Source organism: Morus notabilis, unplaced genomic scaffold (genome assembly GCF_000414095.1).
Source record: "Morus notabilis unplaced genomic scaffold, ASM41409v2 Scaffold888, whole genome shotgun sequence".
Lineage (NCBI taxonomy): Eukaryota > Viridiplantae > Streptophyta > Magnoliopsida > Rosales > Moraceae > Morus > Morus notabilis.
In genome coordinates this window covers 269,776-289,848 of record NW_010367841.1, presented here as the reverse complement: position 1 = coordinate 289,848, position 20,073 = coordinate 269,776, and the positions used below count along the sequence as shown (strand labels likewise).

At 37.2% G+C, this 20,073-nt stretch overlaps 1 protein-coding gene and 1 pseudogene across 1 annotated transcript; both read left to right on the top strand.

Annotated features, from left to right (window-relative positions):
* Positions 1-2,464: 2,464 nt before the first annotated feature.
* On the top strand, positions 2,465-13,668 carry LOC21403516 (annotated as a pseudogene).
* Positions 13,669-16,673: 3,005 nt separating this feature from the next.
* LOC21403515 (serine carboxypeptidase-like) lies at positions 16,674-20,069 on the top strand. Its single transcript, XM_010113531.2, has 9 exons — positions 16,674-17,046; positions 17,683-17,851; positions 18,128-18,247; positions 18,425-18,568; positions 18,658-18,808; positions 18,892-18,980; positions 19,098-19,356; positions 19,479-19,612; positions 19,699-20,069. Exons 1-9 carry the CDS (start codon positions 16,682-16,684, stop codon positions 19,819-19,821), a joined length of 1,554 nt encoding a protein of 517 aa, XP_010111833.1. The 5' UTR covers positions 16,674-16,681; the 3' UTR covers positions 19,822-20,069.
* Positions 20,070-20,073: the final 4 nt, after the last annotated feature.

Sequence of the window (20,073 nt, the reverse complement as noted above, 5' to 3'; positions counted from 1 at the left end):
GTACAGAAGTTGGACTTAGGTTGCGATAGGGCCGAAGTACAGAGTTGCCAGCGAGGGCTGCAATGAGGGTGACAGGCTTGGGTTACTCGGATGATGAATGTAAAGTAGGGGAGCAATCTTGCTGATTATATGAATTCTTTACAAATAAGATCATTATTTCCTCTAACATTTGAAATAATAATACGCTAAACTTTGATTATTTGCTACTGCAGCGAGATTCAAAAATTCCCCAATAGGTAGATGGCTTATTTGGGGGGGTTTTTTTTTTTAATAATATATGCACACGAGTTGAAAACTTGAGTTTAAAAATGAATTTTATGTGAAAGAAAATATTATAGTAAATAAAGTTGAATTTTAATTTTTGTGAAGAAAAATACTGTCGTAAAAAAGAAATTGAGTGTCATTCGAAAAAAATGAATAAAATTATAGAATTTACCATTAAGAGTGTATGAATCTAGATTTTAACCCATTATTCTTGATTAATATCCTTTTGTTAGTATAGTTATTTAACTAAAAATGTTATTAATCAAGAGTAAAGAATAAAAATATTGAACCATGTAATTTCAAGAAGTATTTGCCTCCTTTCCCCTTCAAATTGAGAAAAGAACACCCTTCGTGATTACCAAATTTTTGATCATTTTCTTCACAATTATTTATCATGGTAGTATTCAAAGTAATGAATCAACCCTTAAGATAATTATTTATCTGTTTTTTATTTAAGAAGGAATAGTTCTATCTTGTATATTAATATTTCCGGTTACTCACTTTATTGTGTCCCCAAGATGCAAGGAATAAGATTTAGTATTCTCGAAATCCATACCGAGTAAATCAAAAGACATAAATCCACTAATAAGAGCCTACTAATAACTCGGGATTAAGATTATTCTATACATGACTATCGGTAGACTCAATTAGAATTTCTATACTTAACAGAATTTATCAGAAATTCATATTATGTCTTGTTCCAGTCCTACATAATCTCTTTATGTAAAATACACTCATTCAATATCCTTCTGTATCAACAATGCATATAAGCTCGTTCCATTTTTAATGAAAATGATATGTATTAATAACGTTTGAATTAAAGATTATGAACTTTAATTAAATTCATTATAAACTCATTCTGATTATTATTTTTAAATATTATCTTTTAGTATATAACACTTATATTCAATATTTAAGGTCATATAAATAATTGTAGAATTTTAATGATAATCATAAAATATACTAAATACATGTACATAAAATAATAAAATTTATCTTTTATTAATAAATAATAATATTTTTTGTTATATCTCGTGTTTTTAAGATACTATTTCTAACAATTAGACACTACAAGTAACTTCTTTTTTTTTTTTTTTGCTAATCAGACACTACAAGTAAGGACCCGTTTAGAATAGTTTATGCTTGTGCTTTTAAGTAGTAGAAAGGGATAAACATAAGTTGAGACTTTTTACTTAGTATTCGGATAGTGCCTAAAAAATATTTTTATATTTAAGAAGAGTTGTTGAATCTATTTGGTAAAAAAGTTAAAAATACTTATTGCTATAAAAAGTAATGTAATAAAAGGATATAAATAATATATTTAATTTGTTCACAAATAAAATGTTAAAAATGTAAGTGGACGTTTAGTTCATAGATTCAGAACCATTCACGGTTTACGTGTGTTTTTTGTGAGAGAAAACACTATAGCGAGCCACGAACCATGATTCGAATCATGACATGAATCCTCATACCAAACACCACATAAATAAAAAAGCTTTTCATAGGCACAAAGGAGATGACTTGTTCCATAAGTGCTTAAAAGAGTCAAAACTTTTGAACTTGTTTAGTAAAAAGTCAAAAAACACTTATTGTTATAAAAAAAATAACGTAATAAAATAATATAAATGAGATATTTAATTTGTTGTTCACAAATAAAATGTTAAAAATATAAATAAAAATGATTTCATAAGCACAAATGAGATGACTTGTTCTATAAATACATAAAAAAGCTAAAAGTACTTTAAAATTATCTATCTAAATATATTCAAAAGCAAGTTTTAAATTAAATAAACTAGGAATTATTTTTTTTAAACCAATTCAAACGGCCCTAACTTAATTACGGAAATCATAACTAAAATGAATGAAATGAAACGTAGACCTCGTTTATTTCACCGATTTGAGTTTTTAATTCTAGATTTTTACAGTTTAAAAGTTTCAGTAAATGTCACATTTAACTTTTCATGTTACAGTTAAAATCTTTCAAAAAATATTATATTTCAATTCGAATTAAAAACTCGAATCGGTGACGGGAATAAGGCCATAAAAACAAAGAGATATTGAGACTAAATAGTAGTTCACTTTTTAAGGCAGAAATTTCAGTATTATCAACTTCTTGATACAAGAGGAGCAATTGTCCTGAAATCAACACTCTGTCCTCACCGGTAAGTGCTTCAGCGCTCCGAATGTGTATGGAATATGGATGGAATCCGTGACACCCCTTTGTCTGAGGTCTCCTTCGTTATTTATAGCAATATGGGCCCAAGTTGTGGCCTAGATCGTGGGTCACCTTGTAGTCCACTGACGAATATGATATATTTTCCCCTCTATTTTCCTTAACGGGAATCTGATTTTCGTACAACAGCGTTTGGTTGAATTCTATAAGGGAACACAGAATTGAAACCTTACTTATTTCACGGATTTAAATTTTATTATAATAAAAAAAATTTATATAAAATTATTTTTTAATTAAAATTAAAAATTTAAATAAGCAAACTAAACTCAATCTTTTTCGATCTAAGACAAACCCACAGCAGTTGGCAACGTAAACTTCGTCAAGAGTGTCTCAACATTGAACGCCAAATTAGGGGTAAAATATTTCTTTTATGTGATTCTTGTTCTTTTCCTAATTAACCCTGTTTCCATTTTGGCTTTTTTTCTTCTATTTTTATTTTATTTTAATCCCAATTTGTTTAGATTTGTTCGTGTATCGAATTTGGATTGATGGGTATGTATGTTTTATGTTTTTGGTAATGGGTTTTCTTTAGATATTGAAAGAGGAGAAGATTGTGCAGAAAGCTATCAGAGAGGCTGCCAAGAGCAACGACATGGTTTCTGCCAAGGTAGTGAATTACAAAACTTATGTTAATTGTACGACATTCATATATTGAGCTGTTCAGATTAATGACGAGGGTCAGAAAATATGTATTTTTTGCTCCCATTATTCAACCAAATGGATACAATAGTAAACCTTTCTAGCTATTTTTGTATTGGGTTGCCCAAGCCTCAGGAGGAAGCAAATTGTGCAAAATTCGTACATACATAGGAGGTGAGAGTTCTATTCACACCACTTTGTTCAAATGTACGGTTATAAGTTAGTAAGGCGTTATTTCTTTACCTGATAAAAATATATAAGATAGTTTGTTGGATAAATTTTATTTTTAGCTCCTGAGCTACTTAAATTTTGAAAATGAGTATATATGTCCTCCGAATTATGAAACGTTATTGATTTCGCTCCTTTCGTTCAATTAATGGACAGAATAGATTACGTGGCAACATTTAGAACGGTGGTTTATAATTTCGTTCGTTTTATCGATTTGAGTTTTGTTATAGTAAAATTTTTTTATAAACAGTCATATTTAATTTTTTTATTACAATAAAAAATTCACATAAAATCACATCTTAATTTAAATTAAAAACTCTAATTAGCGAATTCAACGTACCAAATTATATATCACCATCTGACTACCCTTTCCCACCATATTAGTTTCCCCCCCCCCCCTCGATAAAAACGAGTTCTTCTTCCTTTCTTACCATATCAGTAGCTTCTTTTAAATTGGCCTGGCTGAGGTTGGTTAGGGTAAAAAAAACTTCAAAATTGAAAGACCCATGGCAAGTAGTAGCCAATGGTGTTCAAGATCAAGCAATGAACACGAGTTAAGCTTTGAATTTAGTAGAGGAGAGATTGAATAAAAATGGCATAGGCTTTGTAGATGTAAGCTTAAACCAATGATTCGAACTGTGAGAACACAGGAGAACCTGGTGCAAGGTTCTACGATTGTGCAAAATACGAGGTTAGAAATTTTTTGTTTTTTTCCTCAAGTGTTAAGAATCGTGGCTTTTTTAGCATTATTTGATGAAATGTTTGGGCCTTTCTTTTTGTAGAAAGGCGTTAATCCAGAATGTCGACATCTTATTTGGATCGATCCTGCTCCGACAAGGATTGACTAAGTTGATTTGTTAAGGAGAGTTAATGCCGTTGAGGAAGAAATTGAGAAGTTACAAAAAAATATTATGAAAAAGGAAGAGGAAATGGCAGGACTGCAAGCAGAAATATTGAGGAAGGATACTGAAATTTTGAAGCTGAGGTGGGAAATTAAGGCCTCCTTCGCGCATTCGAGTTGAGATGTGATATTTTTTGAAAATTTTTAACTGTAACAAAAGAAATTAGATGTGATATTTTTTAAGAGTTTTTAACTGTAACAAAAGAAGTTAGATGTGATATTTTTTTGAGAGTTTTTAACTGTAAAAACCTAAAACTGAAAATTCGAATTGGTAAAATGAACAAGACTTGAGCAACTAAAAGGGATCATTATTTTGTTGTTGTTTTGTTGTTATTTTGGGCTTTTAAGTGATCTGGGTTCTTTGATGTTATTTGGGTTTGTTGGTTAGTGAGTCTAATTAGAATAGGCAAACGCTGAGTTGGCAAGTTAGTTAGTTAGTTAGATATTAGCCAATGTAACAGAGTCTCTTATCCTTGTATAGAAAGATAGGCGGTCAATTCTCAAGCCTATAAATAAGAGTCATAACCAGTGAAATAGATATAGAGAGAGAGAGATCTGAGAGAATTCTAGAGAAAGAACTAGGGGAATAGAGAGAGAGGTTGTGTGAATCTTGTATTTTGGGGTTCTAAGGGATTCTTGATCTTGTTGTTTTCACTGTGTTTGTAAAAGTTCTTCAGAGGAAATAAAAGCTTGCTTTCTTGGGAATTCTTCATTTGTGCAATTTATCTGGGATTTCTCTACAACTAGTATTAGAGCCATTAATGGCATCAACCAAATTTGATATAGAGAAGTTCACTGGAAGAAACGACTTCAGTTTATGGAGACTCAAGATGAGAGCGTTGCTAGTTCAATAGGGATTGGAGGAAGCTTTAGGAGGAGAATCGAATCTTCCAAGTACTCTCTCGGATAAGGAGAAGAAGGAGATTCTCAACAAAGCGCACAGTTTGATCATTCTGAATCTTGGTGACAAGGTGTTACGTGAGGTGTTGAAGGAGAAAACTGCAGGGGTTGTGTGGATCAAGCTGGAGCAGTTGTACATGACGAAGTCGCTGGCAAACAGGCTTTTCTTGAAAGAGAAATTGTATTCTTTCGCCATGGCAGGGTCGAAATCCTTGGAGGATCATATCGATGAGTTCAACAAGATCCTCTCTGATCTTGAGGACATCGAAGTGAAGGTGGAAGATGAAGACCAAGCCATCATTTTACTCAATTCTCTGCCAGAGTCCTATGAGAACTTCGTTGACACCATGATGTATGGGAGAGATTCCTCGAGTCTGGAAGAAGTGCAATCTGCACTGTAATCGAAGGAATTGAAGAAGAAGTCCACTGCATAGGAAGAGACTGCTAAAGGATTAACAGTGAGAGGAAGACCAAAAAAGAGGGACTTCTAGCCCAAGAACCATTCAAGATCAAAGTCCAAGTCCAAGAAGAAATGTTTTCTATGCCACAAAGAGGGTCACTTCAAGAAGGATTGCCCAGAGAAGATTATGATAGCACATAGGCATTGGTAATTTCAGAAAATGATGAACAGAATGAATGAGTTTTAGATTCTGGGTGTTCATATCACATGACCCCTAATCAATCTTGGCTTGGATCTTATAAGAAGATTGAGGTAAGGTGTTGTTGGAGAACAACAAGGAATGTTCTGTGATTGGGGTTGGTGAGATAAAGCTGAAATTGGCCAATGGCACTATTAACATTTTGCAGGAAGTGAAACATGTTCCTGAACTTAAGAGGAACTTGATTTATGTTGGGATGTTAGATGCAAAGGGCTATTGTATCAAGATTGGAGAAGGGTCAACGAAGATTACAAGAGGCTCCGTGTTGGTGATGAGAAGAGAAAAAAAGAATGGGTTATACATTCTGCAGGCTCAAACAGTCACTGGTGCAGTAGCAATGGTGCAATCCAAGGAAACAGAACAGCTCATCTGTGGCATAGGAGGTTGGGGCATATAAGTGAAAAGGGTCTGAAAGAGTTATGCAAACAAGGCTTACTCAATAAAGAGAAGCTGGCAAGATTGCAGTTCTGTGAGCATTAGTGTTTGGGAAGTCACACAGGGTGAAATTCAGCACTGGAATTCACAGGACAAAGGGAACCCTTGATTACATCGATTCAGATTTGTGGGGGGCTTCAAAGGTCGAGTCAATTGGAGGTGTCAGGTACTTCTTGTCCATACTAGTTGATTATTCTAGGAGAGTATGGATCTACATTCTTAAAAATAAGAATGATGCATTTGATCACGTCAAGAAATGGAAAGTACTGGTGGAGACACAAACTGAGAAGAAGGTTAAAAGGCTCAGAACAGATAATGGCCTTGAATTCTGTGCTGGGGTTTTCAATGAGTACTGTAAGGAGTGTGGGGTTGCTAGGCATCATACAATCACGGATACACCACAACAAAATGGATTGGCTGAAAGAATGAACAGAACAATCATGGACAAGGTAAGATGTATGCTGTCAGAATCAGGGCTGCCTAAAAGTGCATATTTTTGGGGTATCCTGAGGGAGTAAAAGGGTATAGATTGTGAATCTATGATGCTGGGAAGCCAAAAATCATCCTAAGTAGGGATGTGGTCTTCAATGCGGTAGAAATGTATAAGGATCTGCAAAAGACCAATGAACCAGTGGCAGACACATCAGCCCATGAATTTGAAATTGAGGTGGAGCAAATGCAGATATTACCAATGAAGGTGGAGCTCAAGAGTAGGTCCAGATTCCACAGCAGGAAGTGGAGACACATCCATTGCAGGACTACCACCTAACAAGGGATAGATCAAGAAGAGAGATAAGACCTTGATCGCCTTTGCATTGACAGTGGCAGTGAGTCCTGATGATGATGGAGAGCCAAAAACCTATAAAGAGGCAATAAGTTCCGAAGATGCTCAGAAGTGGAAAGAGGCTATGGATGATGAGATCCAATCTTTAAACAAAAATGAAACCTGGATTCTAGTTCCTAAACCTACAAACCAGAAAATAGTTGGCTGCAAGTGGATTTATAAGAGGAATGAAGGCATTCCAGGTGTGGAGAAGGCTAGACACAAGGCAAGATTGGTTGCTAAGGGGTTCACATAGAGAGAAGGGGTTGATTACACTGAGGTGTTCTCACCAGTTGTGAAACACAGCTCAATCAGAGTGTTGTTGGCACTAACTGCGAGATTCAATCTGGAATTGGAGAGCAAATTTTCATGAATCAGCCAGATGGTTATGTGCAGCCAGGACAAGAAAATCTGGCATGCCTCTTGAAGAAGTCCTTGAATGGATTGAAAAATCCCCAAGGCAATGGTACAAGAGGTTTGATATGTTCATGACAAGGAATGGTTTCAAGAGAAGTAGTTTTGATAGCTGTGTACTATAGAGAAGTCTCTAAGCATAAGTTTATCTACTTGCTACCATATGTAGATGATATGTTGGTGGCTTGTCAAGACATGGAAGAAATCAACAAAGTCAAGGCTATGTTGGAGTCTGAATTTGAAATGATGGAACTGGGGTCAGCTAAAACGATCCTAGAGATGGAGATTCATAGGAACAGAAGCCAAGGATTGTTATTCCTCACTCAGAAGGGATATTTGGAGAAAGTTCTTGACAGGTTTGGGATGAGCAAAGCCAAACCAGTTTCTACTCCTTTAGCACAGCACTTTAAGCTATCCATTGCAGATTCTCCTACGTCAGAAGAGGAGGAAAGACACATGAGTACAGTACCTTATGCCAGTGCAGTTGGGAGCCTTATGTACTCTATGGTGTGTACAAGACCGGATTTGGCTCATGCTGTAAGTGTGGTTAGCAGATATTTGGCAAGAGCAGGAAAAAGGCACTGGGAAGCTGTCAAGTGGATTTTAAGATACCTGGGGGGAACTAGTGGAGTAGGGCTGTGTTATGGAGATAAGGATGACAATGGAAGTTGTGTACAAGGCTTTGTGGATTCAGATTATGCAGTAGATCTTGACTCAAGAAGATCAACTATAGGCTATGTGTTCAAGGTGTGTGGGTGCACTGTCAGCTGGAAATCATCTCTACAACGTGTAGGTTTTTTTTTTTTTTTTTTTCCATTATCTCTACATGTTGTTGCACTGTCAACAACGAAAGCAGACGCTATGTGGATGTCTGGTTTAATGAAAGAGCTGGGACTAAAACAGGAAATTGCTACTGTTTTCTGTGATAGTCAGAGTACTATACAGCTGACCAAAAATCAGATGTTCTGTTAGGATCCTGAAAATCTATGCTTCATTAACAATACTAAAAATGGAAAATTACAAGATAGATGGGCGGTTTCGAGGACCACCGACCTCTAAAATAGTGCACAGCACTAGACACTCTCTACAAATTTGATTTCCCCCTCCCTAGCAACTAAACCCCCTATTTATACTCTCCTTAAGACTATTGAAAAATACTTCTAAATATTAAGTTCTTAACATTACTCCCGTCCTAAAGAATCACCTTGTCCTCAAGGTGAAAATCAAGAAATAAAATTGAAAAATAACATCTAAATGATTAAGAACAAAAGGCTTTGTTAGTTCCTTGATTGGAGTCCCTAAATTGATGTTGTCCTCGTTAGTCACGTCTTCAAATTGGAGCCAATCAATTACTTTCTTCTCCATCTTCTTTGTATCTTGGAAAGCAACCACAACATCTATCAATTCATTTGAAACTCTCTGCACAAGCTCATCAATGGTCACAAAAAATATTGACAAATCAATCCTCACTAAGGGAGTTTCCTTCTTAGCCAACCATGACATCAACCTTTCAACTTCACTCTCACCAATTTCTTCATACTCAGCTGCAATCGTACCATTCCCAGCCCCAAACGTGTTAAAGTTTTGAGGCCTGACTGCCCGAGCACCAGAATTATGCCAACTAATATTGTAATTACGAGGCTCAACCCTAAAATTGTCTCTGCCCATACCGAAAACACTAGACCCAACCCACTTTTGAACAGAATTTTGGAATTCAGCCCCAAAATCGCTGAATTTCACATCGGAATTCCACGTCCTGGCCATCATCTCACCGGAGCTAGCCCCAATGGCGTCAAAATCACAAAACCCAGCATTAAGGGCGTCGAAATTCATGGGTCCCACTCTAATTCTGTCAAAATCTGCCTCCGTGGCACCGGAACCAGCCCCTTTCACGCCGAAATTGCGAAGCCCAGTCCAAACCGGGCCAGAATCAGCCCCAACCTCGCCGGAGACACCCTTAACAGTGCAGAATCATGAGACCCGCTCCAAATTTGGCTGGAATTTTTGAAAACAACACCAATCTCACCGGGATCAGCCTTAATCGAGTCGGAATTGTGAGACTCCACTACAATTCCACCGGAATCTGCCTCTGTAGCACCGAAATCGACCCCTTTCACGCCGTAATCGTGAGGCCCTATCCAAACAACAGCCAAATTGTTGAGCCCAGCCTCTGTCGCGCAGGAATCTGTCTCCGTAGCACCGGAACCAGCCCCTTCCATGCCGGAATCGGGAGGCACTATCCAAACAGCAGCCAAATCATCGAGCCCAGTCTCTGTCACGCTGGGATCTGTCTCCGTAGCACCGGAATCAGCCCCTTTCACGCCGGAATCGTGATGCCCGGTACAAATCGGTCCGGAATCAGCCCCAACCACGACTGAAACAGGGATGGGTTCCCTGTTCCGAGGGTACCCATGTCGTCCCAGCCCCGGAGCAAGCCTCTCCTCCTTTAACTCCGGCTCCCACTCTGATTCCCGTCGCCGAACAAGCTCCGCCGCCCTCTCCCGACGGTCGCGACCTCCGTTCGCCCTCCTCCCGTCGTTGAACAACCCCTCATGCTGCAGATCCGGACCACCCAGCCCCAGATCGCGACGGATCTCGCGCTCCTCCATAAGACCCACGTCTTTCCGGTGTTGGAACTCCCTCTCACGGCCTCGATCTTCGCGAATCGGCACTTCCCGGTGAAGATCCGCCCGATTTGGCACCTCCACTCCGCCTGGGTCGACGTGATCTGGGCTCTCCTCGCCTCTCCCCGTCCCGTCATTCACCGTCGCGACCCAACTCGGCCTTCCCGGCCATCAGCCGCGCCGCCAGCAGTGCCTCCATCCTCCGCAGCACCGCTTGCACGTCTTCCATATGAGTCCGAACCTTCCCCACCTGGTCCCGGAGCCCCCCCATACTCCCTCCAGAAACCTTGAGATTGGCTCTGAGAATAGCCCTAAGTTTCTCTCTTAACTCAAAAAGCTCCATGGATCGCAGATGTTCTGATACCATTGTTAGGATCCCAAAAATCTATTAACAATACTAAAAATGGAAAATTACAAGATAGATGGGCGGTTTCGAGGACCCCCGACCTCCAAAATAGTGCACAGCACTAGACACTCTCTACAAATCTGATTTCTCCCTCCCTAGCAACTAAACCCCCTATTTATACTCTCCTTAAGACTATTGCAAAAGACTTCTAAATATTAGGTTCTTAACATGTTCCATGAGCGCACAAAGGACATTGATGTTCGGCTGCATTTTGTGAGAGAAGTTATCTCAGTAGGGCATGTTAAAGTGGAGAGTATCTACATAAGAGAACCCGGCTGATATGCTTACGAAGTCACTTCCATTAGGCAAGTTTGATCAATGCCTGGAGCTTATTCAGATAAAGCAGCAAGGATAAGTACAGGTTGAAGTGAAGCTAAGGCAAGAAGGCAAGGAACAGAAGAATTAGATTCAAGGTGGAGATTGTTGGTTAGTGAGTTTAATTAGAATAGGCCAATGCTGAGTTGGCAAGTAAGGCCCCGTTCATTTCACCGACTCGAGTTTTACTACAGCAAAAAGCTCTCAGAAACAGTCACATTTAACTTTTTTTGTTACAGTAAAAAATTCTTACATAAAGTCACATCTCAACTCGAATCAGCAAACTAAACGGGCCCTTAGTTAGTTAGATATTAGCCAATGTAACAGAAAGTCTCTTATCCTTGTATAGAAGATAGGCGGTCAATTCTTAAGCCTATAAATAAGAGTCATAACCAGTGAAATATATAGGGAGAGAGAGATATCTGAGAGAATTCTAAAGAGAGAACCGAGGGAATAGAGAGAGAGAGGTTGTGCGAATCTTGTATTCTGGGGTTCTAAGGGATTCTTGATCTTGTTGTTTTCACTGTGTTTGTAAAAGTTCTTCAGAGGAAATAAAAGCTTGCTTTCTTGGGAATTCTTCATTTGTGCAATTTATCTGGGATTTCTCTACAGGGTTGAAAATTTTTTCCTCACAAATTGTTTCAAGTTTGTCTGAGGAGTATGGTTTTACTAATCTCAAACCCGCTTTTGTTTGGCAGGTACCCACTTTAGATAAATTACTTCCTTACCCTTCAATCTCACTCAAAATCACATTCATGTCAGCCTAAATTAGACGGTAACAGACGGAAAGGGCAAAATCAATAACGTTTCACAGTTCAAGGGGCATACATATCTGTTTTCAAAGTTCAGAGGGCAAAGTGACAGCGCTACTATAGTTCAGGGGAGCAACAACAACAAGAAGAAGCCTTAATTCTAACTTAATTGGGGTCGTACTATAGTTCAGGAGGTAAAAATAAAATTCATTTCCTAGTTTGTATGAATAGGAAAATGTAGTTTAACATCTATGCTTGTACCGTTCTGACCTGTTAGAAGAGCAAGCCTGATGGCCGCTAGATTGATATCGAGTGGTGTCATTTTTTCTTTTCCTTCTTTTACCACTATTCTATCACCACAGCATTATCCGAACATCTGAATTGTTTTGACTTTAATGTTACAAGATCTGGCCTAAAATTCCAAAGTTTATTTGGCGATGTTTTGTTGTATGCATCAGAAATTCCTTCTCCCTTTATTCATTCAGGCACTTGCAAAAGAACTCGTGAGATCTAAGAAAACAGTGAACCGTCTTCATGAAAATAAAGCACAAATGAATTCAATATCGATGCACCTTGGAGAAAGTGATGGTACGAGGTTTCTAATTGTAATATCTAAAGTTGTGGTTAATTTTTGTGTATTCACATTATATGGCTGTTGGAACTGCTACGTAAATTCTCGGCTACTTATCTATGATTTCTGCAGTTCCTTGTCTATGACTTGCATTCCATTATAACCAAGGAAAATTTCTTGCTCGTTCAAATATTTTGCACAGCAAGTAATGAACATCCACATGGTTTCTTGAAATATATAGTTAACCGTTAAATGGGTCTGAGTCTATCATTAGCATTCTGGCTACTAGTTTTTTCTCATGGGTTTCTTTATCAGCCTTTTGGAAATTATTGAGGAATTTTGGCTATTACTTTGTCCCTTCCCCTCCCCCCCCCCCCCCTTTAGTGTGTGCCCTGTGATTGTATATGGTATCACAGTATCCACATACTGGACAAATTATATCTTCTGCATTTTTTGTTCAACTTTTCGACGCTCTCAAGCTTGCAGTCCGTATTTTAGTTTTAGACCCAAATCTGGCTCTAAAATAGCTACCTATTCGTTTACTATGTTGCTCATACACTTAGTTTTTTCTGATTGTTAAATAAGGATTACAAATAAGTTACTCTATATATTTCTGTCTTCCTCCTCCAAAAACCTCTCCTGCGGTTAGTTTCAGCTGTACACTGTGTTCTTTCCTTCTGACTGTAATATATTTGATTTTGCAGCTATTGCCTGCACTGTGGGTCATTTATCCAAGAGTTCCGAGGTTATGAAGCTTGTGAACAATCTCATGAAGGCTCCAGAGGTGGCGGCTACAATGCAAGAGTTCAGCAAGGAAATGACTAAGGTATTTTGTTATTTATGTTTCACTCAGCAGGGAAATGATATAAGTCTGTTTGGATGGATATAGACTCTTCACGGTATTATAATCTAGTAATTGGGGTAGTCATGCCAATGTGTAAATACTATTACAATTTAACGGGAACATTTTTATCCTTTATCCAAAAGCTTTTCCCTCTTTTCTTTAGACCAAAACTAATCTTTTACCCACTTATGTTATTGCCGATTCTCCATTATTGGCTTTAATCCACTTACTTATGTGTCCTCTTTGATTTTAGTAAACCTCATTGAGTTCTCTACTAAAGCACTCCTTATATATCTGATTTCACAGGCAGGGTCATTGAGGAGAGATAGTGAATGATGCTGTTGACATAGCACTAGACTCGGAGGATATAGAGGAGGTTGACAAGGTTTTTGACTGCTATAGCTGGTGAGACTTCTGCACAGCTTCCGGAAGCTGTCAGGAAGGAGAAGATGAAACAACCTGCTGTGGCGTCACAAGCTAGCTGTGAGGTATGTGAAATACTACTGTCATCTAACGTTCTCGGTTTTACTAATTTCTGGTCTTGATGATAGCTGAAGAACATTTTTGCTTCATCTGCAGGATGAGCTGATAGCTGAGGGTGTTGATGATGAGCACGATTTGGAAGAAATAAGAGCTCGACTTGCGAAGGTCAGGTCATAGGTCGGAGTTCAAACCCCAGTCTAGCATTTGTTTTGGGATTATCAGCTATTCACTTCGACATGGCCTCTTGGCCATTATGAGTTTGCACCAAATGAGACGCCACTTAGGCATTTACTACTGACACAGAACTTGGAAGGATCATCTACTGTATATCATAAGCTGTGTTATTAGTTCTAACTTGGCTATAATTTTTGTAATACTAAAGTGCAAATCACATCTTGTGTCCATACCAACACGGAGATACTGTGGTGCTCTTGGTGCCTTGCTTTTGGTTTCTGTTTTACCTTGGATAAAATTTCCTAATTTCCTAAAAAAGCCCATAAGATGTATTTAGCTTTACAAAAAGCATGGCATTTTTTTTTTCCTGAATGAACAAGCATGACATATTTGGATGCTTGCATAAAAAACTAGTCGCCATTTTATCATGAAATTTGGGTCCACCAATGTGATATGAATTTGGTTTCATTAGGTCATGCAAGCGTCGGATGAAGCTTTAGTTTTCAACATCCTTACTACTCTTGTGATGGGAAGCCACGGATGATGTAAATCGTGTAACTGCTTCAACAGCTGAACCAAGTAAAAGCAGAAACGGAACCCCCTTAGAAAACGTTTTTCATTTTCTTTTTCTGAAAACCCTTAAAAGTGGGGGCTAAAAGTTGAGATCAAAGCTATTTATGACTGGTTCTTTTCTGATCATATCGTGCGTGTAATTTATCAAGGATTGTAATAACTACATTAATAGAGTCGTTGAAATTTTAGCATATACATATCAATTACGAGGGTCTTTAGAATGAGATAATATTTTGGTACATAAATGGATTGTTTATTCAGATAATTACTGACTGAAAGAGAACTTGTATTCTTAAATACTACAAGTGCACCAAAAACCGCTACATGGTAAGACCACTTTGGTTCCTTTGGGAGATTCAAAAGTTGAAGCATCAAAACTAACATAGCGAAGGAATGCATTTCACGTTTTGCATGTTGCACAGTATAGCTTACCCATTACACCTTACTCTATGCAACAGTATTTTTCCTACTCTACTTGATTATTGTCACAGATTCCATCAAAGGCTAATGGAATGTGACTGTCTATGAAGTGTAAAAAAAAATCATGATTCTCTTGAAAGGAATTCGCAGTCACTATCACGATTTACTAAAGAAGAGTAAAGCTTTGTTTAAACCCAACCCCCACCCCCGTCAAGGCTTAACCAGAAAAAAAAAAAAAAAAAAAAAAAGGTCAAATCAATTGTCAAAAGTTACAATATTCCTCAACTTGACTACTAACAGATAAGAAAGAAGTCACTTCACTTTTCATGAATCTTATTTGTTTCTTTAAGTCACTCCAAGACATAAGAAGCAATATAAATTTTTCTAAAAGAAGCTGTATATACTAAAATATATAACTTATCTTGTCCAGATCACAAAACTTGCGTGTGTGTGTATTTTCTTTGATGGAAAACTTTGCGTGTGTATGGTTTCAAGGCAATGTTTTCCACGCAATAAACCATACTTTATTTACATGAGGCATCTGTAGCCTTATACTCAACTCAATTCCTCAATTTAGTTATTACGTGAACCGGGAAAAAAAAAAAAAGTGCCTTCATGTATTAAAAGACAATAATGAGAATAATAATAACCACCATAAAATCATACAATAATCAAGTATTAATCGGCGTCAGCCTCTGAGATTATGAGCTAATTGATTGCTCTATTGCCAATAGAAAAGTGGTAATGTTTAGGGTTCATTTCTTGCAAGCAAAGATATTCGAGGTGAGGTACTTTTGTTGTCTTAAGTTCATTTGTAAGTAAAGACGGCATGTTCTTTTGGAGTGTGACTTGAGTGTAGTTTTTGAGTTGAATTTGAGTTATAACTTGAGTTGAAATTGTAATTTGAATAAAGTTGAATAAAGTTAGAACTTAAAAGAACGTGAACTTAAATAAAGCTGTAACTTGAGTTTCAACTTTTTCTAAATTTTATTGCAAAAGGACAACCCTAAAAGACTCACCTACAATCCCATTCATTTCACGAGAACACAAGAATTGCACTAAAGTAATATACTAATAATACAGGAGCAAATTGGAATGTTAAGAAAACTTTTTTTTTTTTTTAGAGGCTTTTCACGTGGCATATGCTTTTTAATTAATACATATACATTCACAAACAACTCTAGGTACATCTATTTTTTGGTAGGACAATTCTAAGTACATGTATTAATAGATACGTTTCCAGTTTCATTAGGAAAAAGATACGTGTAACACGAGACAGTTTAAGCACTAATGAATCATGTTTCTTGTTATTTAAACAAATCATTATAATCCAAAAACCACGTTTCTCTTCCTCAAATGTCGCTATTCTCCATTCTTTAATCATAAAATGCGAGTAGTATCATGTTATCATCATATAATATTAAGAGGACAAATACATATTATTAAGTGTAATTAGATATATTTTAAAGTATCGTTTTAATGTGCTGATAAATGTCAAAAGGTAAACTTTCTAGTTCAACTTAGTTGTCAATCGCATAACACAGGAGGATACAATCATACATAATAGTAAATTATCCTTAAAGCCGCAATTAGTGACCAATCTCAACAGTGATCAGTAACAACTACTTGGAGGGAAAAGAAATAAATAAAAAGAAAAAAAAAATCTTCTAAACTGTACAATTGAGGCTTAACACACGAACCTTTAACTCAAGTAAAACTACCACGTTTTTCCTTTACTTTTCTCTTGTAAACCACGTCTCGCTATAATCATGCATACCAACAAAAATAGAAAAAAAAAATAAAAGAAATTAAAAGAATGATTCCCGATAAAAAAGAACGAAAAAGAAAGCTCATTTAGAAGACCGTTACTTTAATAAAACACATTTCTTGTTCTTCAGCCTTCTCAGCCAAGTCTAGTCAGTCCTCCATTCACATCACATCACAGCAACAAAACAAAAAGACCCTTATAAATTCTTATATTCAAGAACCCATTTTCTCGTAAGAAACAACAACAACAACAAAAATGGCTTCTACTTCTTCGTCTTCTTCTTCTACGATTCTTCTTTCTTTCCTTCTTTTTATAACTGTTTGCTTTTCATTCTGTTCTGCAAGTAAATATGATCATCAAAATAGCGATCCCCATCTCAGCTTTTCTTCGAGGGGTGCTAAATTTCCGAAGCTCCAAGCCCAGAAACTGATAACGGAGCTCAACTTGTTTCCTGACGACGACATAAACGTGGCAGCGCACGCGTTTCGAAACCTGCAGCCAGAGAAGAAGATCGTCGAAAAACGTTTCGAATTGCCTGTTGCTGGGAATTCTGGGGCTTCTGTTAAAGAGCTTGGTCACCATGCTGGGTATTATCGCCTTCCTCATTCCAAGGCCGCCAGGTAATAAAAGCTTTTAACTTACTTTTGGTCCTCTTAATCTATATATGTCGTTTTTCAGTTGAACAATTATGTTTTTTATTTTTTTTATTTTTTTATTTTTTTTTATTTTAAAGGAGAGTAAAGTGTTGTTTTTCAACATGCACTTTGTGTTCTAACTTGAAAATTCCATTTCCAGTGATTTTTTTTTGTTTATTTCTAATTTTATTCCTGGTTCATGAGTGGCCTTTTAAGACAATGCAATTTGGAAATTCTTTAGTTGATACGGGTTTGGGGTCAAGAGGGACCTCCTAATTAATGGGTCCTTTATTGTTTTATGAACAAGGAAATGAGGAGCAAAAAGGAGTGTAAAAATATGTCTAGTTATTGATTTTTTTCCCCCTGCTTTTCCACTTTATAAGAGCTTGTAGGCAATAAATGTGAGCTATCTGATAATTATATCTGAGTATGTACTTGCAGAAGTTGCCTTAAACAGATACCATGACTGCTTAGTTGACTAGTTTCCATTTTACAACACTAGTGAAAAGATACTTTTCGTGAGAATTAATCACAAGGAAGCTTGTGATTAATGTGAAAGAAGAATTAAGGAGTATATTTAGCTCTTTTTTTTTTAAGTTTATCTTAATCTATTATTTGCAGGATGTTCTACTTGTTCTTTGAATCAAGGAACAGTAAGAAAGACCCAGTTGTGATTTGGTTAACTGGAGGGCCAGGGTGTAGCAGTGAACTGGCTGTGTTTTATGAAAATGGTCCTTTCCAAATTGCAAACAACTTGTCTCTTGTTTGGAATGACTTTGGCTGGGACAAGGTAATCATGTTATAGTTGTTCTTCACCTTGGGTTTTTATTTTTTTTACCCACTACTACATTTGATTTTCCCATGTGCTTTGCCTTTTTCTTCATGGTTAAATTACAGCCTTCAATCTAAGGAAAAGAAAAAAAAAATTGCCAAGGAACCCCCTTCTTTTAAACATTTTATATATAACTTCAAAAGCAATTCGATTAATTTCAGTTGATTTTTTTCCTTCTTTTCCACCTATTCTCCCCTTCAAGTTCTTGAACGACCTCTTGATGTTCTTTTGCAGGCATCAAACCTCCTTTATGTTGACCAACCTACAGGGACTGGTTTCAGCTATACTTCTGATGAGAATGACATTCGTCACGATGAAGAAGGCGTGAGCAACGACTTGTACGACTTCTTGCAGGTATGAATTCTGTACCTTAACATGAGATCTATTTTTGATAAAGTATACATATAATGGACATGTGAAAATAAGAATTTAGTTATCTCGTACTGAAGTGAACCTGTTTTGAATTCCATCATTCAAATGTTAATCTAGAGAGAGAAACTCATGATTCACTTTCTTTATAATTAACCTCAGGCATTTTTCACTGAGCATCCTCAATATGCTAAAAATGACTTCTATATAACTGGAGAATCATATGCTGGCCACTACATCCCAGCATTCGCCTCTCGGGTTCACCAAGGGAACAAAGCAAAGGAAGGAATGCATATTAACTTCAAGGTAATAATTTAACATACCCGATTACATCGAACTTGCTGCCACATTAAACATATCAAGGCAATAATCCATTTGATTTTGTGGCTAAACAGGGATTTGCCATTGGAAATGGCCTAACCAACCCTGAAATCCAATACAAGGCCTACACTGATTATGCGCTGGATATGAAGTTGATTAAACAAGCAGATTACGACGAGATTAACAAAATGCTTCCAGCATGTGAACAGGCAATTAAAATTTGTGGTAATCCTTCAGTTGTCCATCATTTTGTTTCCTTTACCTGATCATTCCCTTGGCTCTTACAATTACTCTGTGAACCATAACAGGTGCTGATGGTGGAGATGGATGTGTAAATTCATATCTTATATGTAACAACATATTCAACAGTATCATGGACGTTGTGGATGACACAAATGTAAGAAAGCACGACTCAACCATCTTTGGTTTTGATTAGTAACAGCATCAATTCTTGGTGAAACATAAATTCGATTTCAGATTTGATGTGGGTTTGTTGTTTTCCATTGATCTGCAGTATTACGATGTTAGAAAGAAATGTGAGGGGGACTTGTGCTATGACTTCTCAAACATGGAGAGATTCCTGAACCTGAAATCAGTTAGGGATGCCCTTGGAGTTGGGGACATAGACTTTGTTTCTTGCAGTTCTACCGTATACGAGGCCATGGTCGTGGATTGGATGAGAAATCTTGAAGTGGGAATTCCTGCTCTTCTTGAGGATGGAATTAAGGTGCTTATCTATGCTGGGGAGTACGATCTAATATGCAATTGGCTCGGTAAGTCTCTCTCGTTGAATTTAAAGCTCAATATGTTTGTCTGCACCTTCTATCACACGGGATAAAGTTCTATTTTTTTCCCTTGGAAACTTCCATATCATCACTCGTCATCTACTTGGCAGGAAATTCAAGATGGGTTCATGCAATGGAATGGTCTGGCCAGAAAAACTTTGTGGCTTCGAGTACGAAACCGTTTGTGGTTGATGGTACAGAAGCAGGATTGCTAAAAAGCCATGGGCCTCTTACTTTCCTAAGGGTCTCTCTCTCTCTCTCTCTCTCTCTCTCTCTCTCTCTCTCATGTTCAATTGCAAATTGTAACCTTTTCATGTAATTGAAAAACAGGTCCATGATTCTGGTCACATGGTTCCAATGGATCAACCTAAAGCCTCATTGGAGATGCTAAGGAGCTGGATGCAAAGGAAACTAACCAAGACCGAGACTGAGGAAAGAATATCACCCAAGTGATTGCCTCAACTATGGCGGCACATCTCTTTCTCCATCTAAACAACCCTCTAATTTCAGGATTCCAGAATGGCCTCTAATCAAAGCAGGATCATTCTGTATTTATTTCCTATCTTGTCAAGGAATTTCCTATAAAGTCACGGTTCACTGATATCAATTTACACGTTTACGTCCATGTTTATTGTGAATTTGTAAAGTTACTTTGCAATAAAAAAATCTACACATGCTCAAGTTGTTAACAAACATTTACCAAAT